At 41.6% G+C, this 8,359-nt stretch overlaps 1 protein-coding gene across 1 annotated transcript; it reads right to left on the reverse strand.

Annotated features, from left to right (window-relative positions):
• Positions 1-3,066: 3,066 nt before the first annotated feature.
• On the reverse strand, positions 3,067-8,104 carry LOC115193059 (acyl-coenzyme A thioesterase 1-like). The gene is made up of 9 exons (XM_029752042.1): positions 8,070-8,104; positions 7,740-7,930; positions 5,337-5,500; positions 5,116-5,235; positions 4,734-4,822; positions 4,516-4,609; positions 4,318-4,398; positions 3,976-4,117; positions 3,067-3,689 (listed from the first exon to the last, which is right to left on the reverse strand). The coding sequence occupies exons 1-9, from the start codon at positions 8,102-8,104 to the stop codon at positions 3,559-3,561; spliced, it is 1,047 nt and encodes a 348-aa protein (XP_029607902.1). The 3' UTR covers positions 3,067-3,558.
• Positions 8,105-8,359: the final 255 nt, after the last annotated feature.

Below are 8,359 nucleotides of genomic sequence, written 5' to 3' on the forward strand. Positions count from 1 at the left end.
GTTTAAGTTTGTTCCACCTGAGCGAGTCTGACCACAAGTCAGAGACCACTATGATGACACACCAAATGTGTTTGATGGATCGCGGGAAAAGCGCAAAAATAGGCTTTTGTAGGCTACAGTCCAAGCTATGTCTTCCAATGGTGCGACTGTTGTCGGCATCCAAAGATTATCCAACTTGAATAACTGCTTGGAGGTAAGGATGACAGTAGAGTTGTAGTCTACGTCGATACGGATATCACTTATTATTGATATCTACATAACGCATTGATGTGAATCACACTGCTGCTCTCTCATTTAGCTTTTTGCACAAATCTAAATGTGTATATGAACCCAATAATGGTTGAATTCAAGAAGTTTAAGCTGCCTATCAATCATTGTTTTTGAAACCAGTGGACAGCCAGTGAAAAATGCGCTCTTGCAACAGCTGCATAGTGCAGATCCAAGCCTATGGAATACAAGTGGGGCTTTTATTGCTCAATCTAATTCATGCTGATAAAAAAAAAAAATCCATAGGCCTAATGGACACATTTATAAATTATATGTAATTTATATATACACACTACCGTTCAAAAGTTTGGGGTCACTTAGAAATGTCCTTGTTTTGAAAGAAAAGCATTTTTGGTCCATTAAAATAACATCAAATTGATCAGGAATACAGTGTAGGCATTGTTAATGTTGTAAATGACTATTGTAGCTGTAAAAGGCAGATTTTTTTATGAAATATCTACATAGGCATACAGAGGCCCATTATCATAGGCATACAGAGGCCCATACTGGAGGAAACAGGTACAAAAGTATCTATATCCACAGTAAAACAAGTCATAAATAGATATTACATGAAAGGCCACTCAGCAAGGAAGAAGCCACTGCTCCAAAACAGCCATAAAAAGCCAGACTAAGGTTTGCAACTGCACATGGGGACAAAGATCGTACTTTTTGGAGCAATGTCCTCTGGTCTGATGAAACAAAAATAGAACTGTTTGGCCATAATGACCATTGTTATATTTGGAGGAAAAAGGGGGAGGCTTGCAAGCCGAAGAACACCATCCCAACCGTGAAGCACGGGGGTGGCAGCATCATGTTTTGGGGGTGCTTTGCTGCAGGAGGGACTGGTGCACTTCACAAAATAGGTGGCATCATAAGGAAGGAAAATCATGTGGATATATTGAAGCAACATCTCAAGACGTCAGTCAGGAAGTTAAAGCTTGGTTGCAAATGGGTCTTCAAAATGGACAATGACCCCAAGCTTACTTAAGGACAACAAAGTCAAGGTATTGGAGTGGCCATCACAAAGCCCTGACCTCAATCCTATAGAAAATTTGTGGTCAGAACTGAAAAGCGTGTGAAAGGAAGGAGGCCTACAAACCTGACTCAGTTACACCAGCTCTGTCACGAGGAATGGGCCAAAATTCACCCAACTTATTATGTGAAGCTTGTGGAATGCTACCCGAAATGTTTGACCCAAGTTAAACAATTTAAATGCAAAGCTACCAAATACTAATTGAGTGTACGTAAACTTCTGATCCACTGGGAATGTGATGAACGAAATAAAAGCTGAAATAAATCTTTCTCTCCACCATTATTCTGACATTTCACAGTCTTAAAATAAAGTGGTGATCCTACCTGACCTAAGACAGGGAATTTTTACTTTTTACTTTTACATGTATTTGGCTAAGGTGTATCTAAACTTCCGACTTCAACTGTATGTGAGAATGCTGTTCATTGACTACAGCTCAGCGTTCAACACCATTGTGCCCTCGAAGCTCATCACTTAGCTAAGGACCCTTGCAGTAAACACCTCCCTCTGCAACTGGTTCCTAGACTTCCTGATGGGCCGCCCCCAGGTGGTAAGGGTAGGCAACAACACATCCGCCACGCTGATCCTCAACACGGGGGCCCCTCAGGGGTGCATGCTTAGTCCCATCCTGTACTCCCTGTTCACCCATGACTGTGTGGCCAAGCACGACTCCAACACCATCATTAAGTTTGCTGAGAACACAACGGTGGTAGGCCTGATCACCGACAACAATGAGACATCCTATAGGGAGGTCAGAGACCTGGAGGTGTTGTGCCAGGACAACGACCTCTCCCTCAACGTGATCAAGACAAAGGATCGTGGACTACAGGAAAAGGAGGACCGAGCACGCCCCCATTCTCATCGACGGGGCTGTAGTGGAACAGGTTGACAGCTTCAAGTTCCTTGGTGTCACCAACAAACTATCATGGTCCAAACACACCAATACAGTAGTGAAGAGGGCACGACAACGCATATTCCCCCTCAGGACACTGAAAAGATTTGGCATGGGTCCTTAGATCCTCAAAACGTTTTACAGCTGCACCATCGAGGGCATACTGACTGGTTGCATCACTGCCTGGTATGGAAACTGCTCGGTCTCTGACCGCAAAGAGCTACAGAGGGTAGTGCTTATGGCCCAGTACATCACTGGGGCCAAGCTTCCTGCCATCCAGGACCTCTATACCAAGCTGTGTCAGAGGAAGGCCCTAAAAATTGCCAAAGACTAATGCCACCCTAGTCACAGACTGTTCTCTCTGCTACCTCACAGGAAGCGGTACCTGAGCGTCAAGTCTAGGTCCAAAAGGCTTCTTAACAGCTCCTACCCCCAAGCCATAAGACTGCTGAACAGCTAATCAAATGGCTACCCGGACTACTTGCATTGACCCCCCCCCCCCCCCCCCCCCCCACACACACACACACAAAAATAATACGCTGCTGCTATTCGCTGTTTATTATCTATGCATAGTCACTTTACCCCTACCTACATGTAGAATTACCTTGAGTAATCGGTACCGGTACCAGTACCCCCTGTATATAGCCTTGTTATTGTTATTTTACTGTTGGTCTTTTATTTATTTATTTAGTAAATATTTTTCTTAACTCTTATTTTTCATTAAAACTGCATTGTTGGTTAAGGGCTTGTAAGTAAGCATTTCATGGTAAGGTCTACCTACAACTGTTGTATTCGGCGCATGTGACAAATAACATTTTATTTTATTTATTTAGCAAAAACATATATTTCTAGATTAAAAAAAACAATAAATAGATACATTCAGTTTACATTTATTGTATGACAACAATATTACGATTATACCTACCATGCTGTTTCACCTCTGGTGGCCATGAAGTTCTACAGTACCGTAGTTTTACTATTAAATACCAGAGAGTGGATAGACATCTTCGAAAACAGGAAGAAAATCATTGATTCTTTGAAACTCCAGAAATAATATACAAAGTCCTCTTCAGAATTCTGTGACATTGCTTCGGCACAAAGGACTGAAAACTAAGTTGAGATTTGTGCGTATAACCCAGATTTTCAGCAAAATCTTGAACTCATCTTGCACCAATGTGGCGGTTGATGCTGTGGTACACTCCCACTGCATCTGGGCTGTTATCATCTTAGTATCAATTCAGCATATTTTTGTTTGATGTTGATGACCTCAAAATCAGACTGGATCAACGCTCTGGAAGAGATGCTCTTGGTGAAAACCTAGAATCTTCTCTCACACGTAAGAGTGACGCCACCTGACGTAAGACCATGCTCACAATCTTGACTGAACATGGGGTTTGACACTGTGACAGAGATGCTCTCGCAGAAAACCTAGAATCTTCTCCCATGAGTCTTCCTGTGCGACAGCGTGAGGTTTGGTGAGGCCTCCCCACAGCATGACCACTGCAACAAGTTGGAATAACTGCTTCAGATTTGAGACATTTGAGACATGATATTCCTATGACTGTGTAATGTAGACCTACATAAAAATGCATTCAAGTTACAGTACATAAGAAAAATATAGAACTGTAGGATCATTAGTGAACTAGTTTCATCTGGTGTGGTAATGTTGAGCAAGAGCAAAACATTGCAAATCCCTGTGGTCCCAGAGGAATGTATTGGGAATCCTATAGGAGCACAAGAATTCTAAAAGTACAGTCTGTCTGCATGAATGACTCCGCAAAGGCACCTCTCTGTTGGCCTGGCTGCAACACAAAGGTGCAAGCCCTGCAGTGGGGACCATACGGAGGTTCAATCAGGTGACCAGCTCCAGGGTAGGACAGAGTGGTCAGCAGGTGACTGTTCCCTGCTCTCGCCATCATCTGCGTCATCTGAGAAGGAGCAATTGATGGACTTTAACAGGGTTCCTATCCAAGCAATACTTCTCACAAGCAAATATCCCATTGACATCAATGCCTGATTTACCCTAAAGCCTGAGTTCAGTTCATGGAGAATACATCCATTCACGCAAATCCATTTTAAGAATAGGCTACATAAGGACACACTCAATACTGTCAGGAACATTGCTCACATCATCAGCTGATTCAACAGCAGCCCAATTCGTATCATCTTGTCCAACAACCAGTAATAATGGACATGTCATCCTCCCCACCTGGGAAAATAACAAAAAATATTGATTTATATCAAGACCACCATTTTGTGAATGAGGAACATTTTATTTAAAACAAGCCGGCTGAGACACAAGGTTCTGAAATGGGGGGTCTCTTACATCTACTTTCAGGTCAGAATCCTCTGGAATGGGTAGAAGAGTGTCCCTCCAAATTATGCAATTGTTCTCATCCATGCGAGACTTATGGACGTGTCTGCAAACACATGGTCAATGGTAGGTGCAATTAATTAGTACGTTGTCCTCTCCCAAAGTCAATGCTATGCCAATATACAAACACATTCATATGCACATATACACAAACACAGGTACAAACTCACTCTTTCATCACTTTGAAGGATTCAGCAATGGACTGGTTGGCTTTGAGTGTAAGAACATGGCTGCCACTGATGCACACACAACATAATGGCTAAAAAGGTAGACAAGCGTTAATTTACACTGTACATATTGGATAATTAAAAATGTTTCCTGAGAAACATACATCATTTAGACTCATAGAGTGATCAATAAAATGTATAGATAGACATGCATGCAATTTATTTTCCAATATCACTGCATGCAACATGGTAAACATTTCACAACTGCAAATCGGAAAATCATACTGATGAATTAAGACAGGGGCATTTTTGGTCTGGTGCAAGTACAAATGCATGTTTATCCAGGAAATTAACAGGAGATGAAAGGACTTGCATAGAGACTTACTTTTACAGTTTCTGAGAAGACAGCGAGGGATAAAGTGACTGAGGCGCCAAAGGACGTGCCAAGCAGGGCAATTTTGTCAGAGGCCACTAGAGGGTAATCCTGCAGCAGTCTGAAAGCATTCTGAGACAAGAAATCAACATTATATGTAAGACAGTGGTTTTCAAAGTCCCCAAGTCAATTCCTCTTTTGCATCTCCATAAGAAAATGGGGCAGATACACACCTCAATGTAATGGAAGCCAATGGTAGCAGCTTTCTGTGCATCTGGGAAGAGGTACATTAACGCCATGGCAGCAAAGCCGTGGGATGCCAAGAGAGCCGCTCTATATTCCACTAGGCCGCCACCACCTCCCCACATATCTAAAACTCCAGGGAAGGGTCCGGGACCTTCAGGATGACATGACAAAAAACATAATTGTTAGTGTTTACCTGAGAGCAGAGCATGCATCTTTACATCCATGTACTGTATAGTTCTTTAGCTCTGTCCTCCATAGTGATGGATTTCGAAACTTTAAATATTGTTAATCATCAGTTGTACTAGAGACATGAGGAGTGCCATAGTCTGGTTTATACACCAGAAGTTAATGGTTATCTGAAGGAGGAATGTATATGGTGGAGGCAATTAAGCTTGGAATGTGCTGAGTGAAAGAAAGACAATCACATGTTGGCAGGCACTGATAAGGGTGGAGATGTGGTTTAGTGAGCAAGGGTGTCGAGGTCTGGTCAGGTCACATTAACCTGTTTAGGATTATTGTGGGAAGCTTGTGGAAGGCTACCCGAAATGTTTGACCCAAGTTAAACAATTTAACTTGTTGGGGATAGGGGGCAGTATTTGCACGGCCGGATAAAAAACATACCCGATTTAATCTGGTTATTACTCTTGCCCAGAAACTAGAATATGCATATAATTATTTGATTTGGATAGAAAACACCCTAAAGTTTCTAAAACTGTTTGAATGGTGTCTGTGAGTATAACAGAACTCATATGGCAGGCCAAAACCTGAGAAGATTCTATATGGGAAGTGCCCTGTCTGACCATTTCTTGGCCTTCTGTAGCCTCTTTATCGAAAATAGAGGATCTCTGCTGTAACGTGACATTTTCTAAGGCTCCCATAGGCTCTCAGAAGGCGCCAGAATGGGGAATGATAACTCTGCAGTCCCTGGGCGAAAAACAGTAGGGCTTTTGGAAAGTGGTCGTTCTGAGAACAATGACACTGGTCGCACGTGAAGACTCCATTTTCTATTTTCAGTGTTTGAACGAAAACAAGGTCTCCCGGTTGGAATATTATCGCTATTTTACGAGAAAAATAGCATAAAAATTGATTTTAAACAGCGTTTGACATGCTTCGAAGTACGGTAATGGAATATTTAGAAATGTTTTGTCACGATACGCGCTGGCGCGTCACCCTTCGGATAGTGTCTTGAACGCAAGAACAAAACGCAGCTATTTGGATATAACTATGGATTATTTGGAACCAAAACAACATTGGGTGTTGAAGTAGAAGTCCTGGGAATGCATTCTGACGAAAACAGCAAAGGTAATCCAATTTTTCTTATAGTAAATCTGAGTTTGGTGAGTGCCAAACTTGGTGGGTGTCAAAATAGCTAGCCATGATGGCCGGGCTATCTACTCAGAATATTGCAAAATGTGCTTTCACCGATAAGCTATTTTAAAATCGGACACCGCGATTGCATAAAGGAGTTCTGTATCTATAATTCTTAAAATAATTGTTATGTTTTTTGTGAATGTTTATCGTGAGTAATTTAGTAAATTCACCGGAAGTTTTCGGTGGGTATGCTAGTTCTGAACATCACATGCTAATGTAAAAAGCTGGTTTTTGATATAAATATGAACTTGATTGAACAAAACATGCATGTATTGTATAACATAATGTCCTAGGAGTGTCATCTGATGAAGATCATCAAAGGTTAGTGCTGCATTTAGCTGTGGTTTTGGTTTTTGGAACATTATATGCTAGCTTGAAAAATGGGTGTGTGATTATTTCTGGCTGGGTACTCTCCTGACATAATCTAATGTTTTGCTTTCGTTGTAAAGCCTTTTTGAAATCGGACAATGTGGTTAGATAAAGGAGAGTCTTGTCTTTAAAATGGTGTAAAATAGTCATATGTTTGAAAAATTTAAGTTTTGGGATTTTTGAGGTGTTTGTAATTCGCGCCACGCTCTATCATTGGATATTGGTGAGGCGTTCCGCTAGCGGAACATCTGTCCCTAACAGCTTTTAAGGGAGAAGGAACAGTTTGTTGACATCATCACTTTACATCTTTATTACTAGACAGGAAGATATGTTTAGAGAGGAGGAGAATCCACCTAAATTGTGGTATATATCCTACCACTGGTGGAACCATGTCTTTGTCTTATGTAGCTGTATAACCAAATGGGTGAATAAACATGGTTTAAGCTTTACTAATCATTTTCCAAGGTTAATTTAAAACCTAACAATAGTAAATCCTTGATGTATTGTTGTACGTGTCTAGAACCTAGTTTAAGCATCCAAAACATATATAGTGCACTCCCCTTGTAGTGAGTGCAGTTACAGTGAACAGCCACCTATACAAATTGTCCTGCACGGATGTAATCACTCAGTATACTAGGCATGTAGTTTACCTGGTGGCAGGAACAGGGTACCTGTGACCCCTCCCTCTGTGATGTCGACCCTGCGGACTCCGGGGGCCATGTACCAGCGCTCTGTGACGACACTCACCAGGGCCACCTGCTCTCTGAAACCCTGACTCATGTGTCCGCTGTACACAGAGATGTGCACCACCATGGGAGTGTGGACTTCTTTGATCCTGAATCTAAGGGTCAGAAAGTACCAACAGAACAGCTGGTATCATCATTACATATGGTGGCAGCAGTGGGATACTGAGAGGTTCAAAAGCACACAATCTCCAAAAATGAAACTTTAATAAAATCGGATGGGGTTCAAGTGCTTACCTGAGTCCAGTTCTACTGCCAGGTATTGGTCTCATGCTCGCCAACAAACCCATTGGATCAACACCCTCATATGTGCCCCCAAAACTTTCATCTTTGGCAACTATAAACAAAAAAAACAATGTCCAATGTTTTGGTAACTACATGCACATAAAGTAGCACAGAGATGAATTTGCGATCAAAATGTGTCTACTTTAGCCAAACATTTTTCACTTACACTGAGCAGTCTGTCAAAATCTAAGTAGTCACATACTTTTTTACCTCATTCAAGTACTTGATGATAAGAGATCATT

Source organism: Salmo trutta, chromosome 4 (genome assembly GCF_901001165.1).
Source record: "Salmo trutta chromosome 4, fSalTru1.1, whole genome shotgun sequence".
Classification (NCBI taxonomy): domain Eukaryota; kingdom Metazoa; phylum Chordata; class Actinopteri; order Salmoniformes; family Salmonidae; genus Salmo; species Salmo trutta.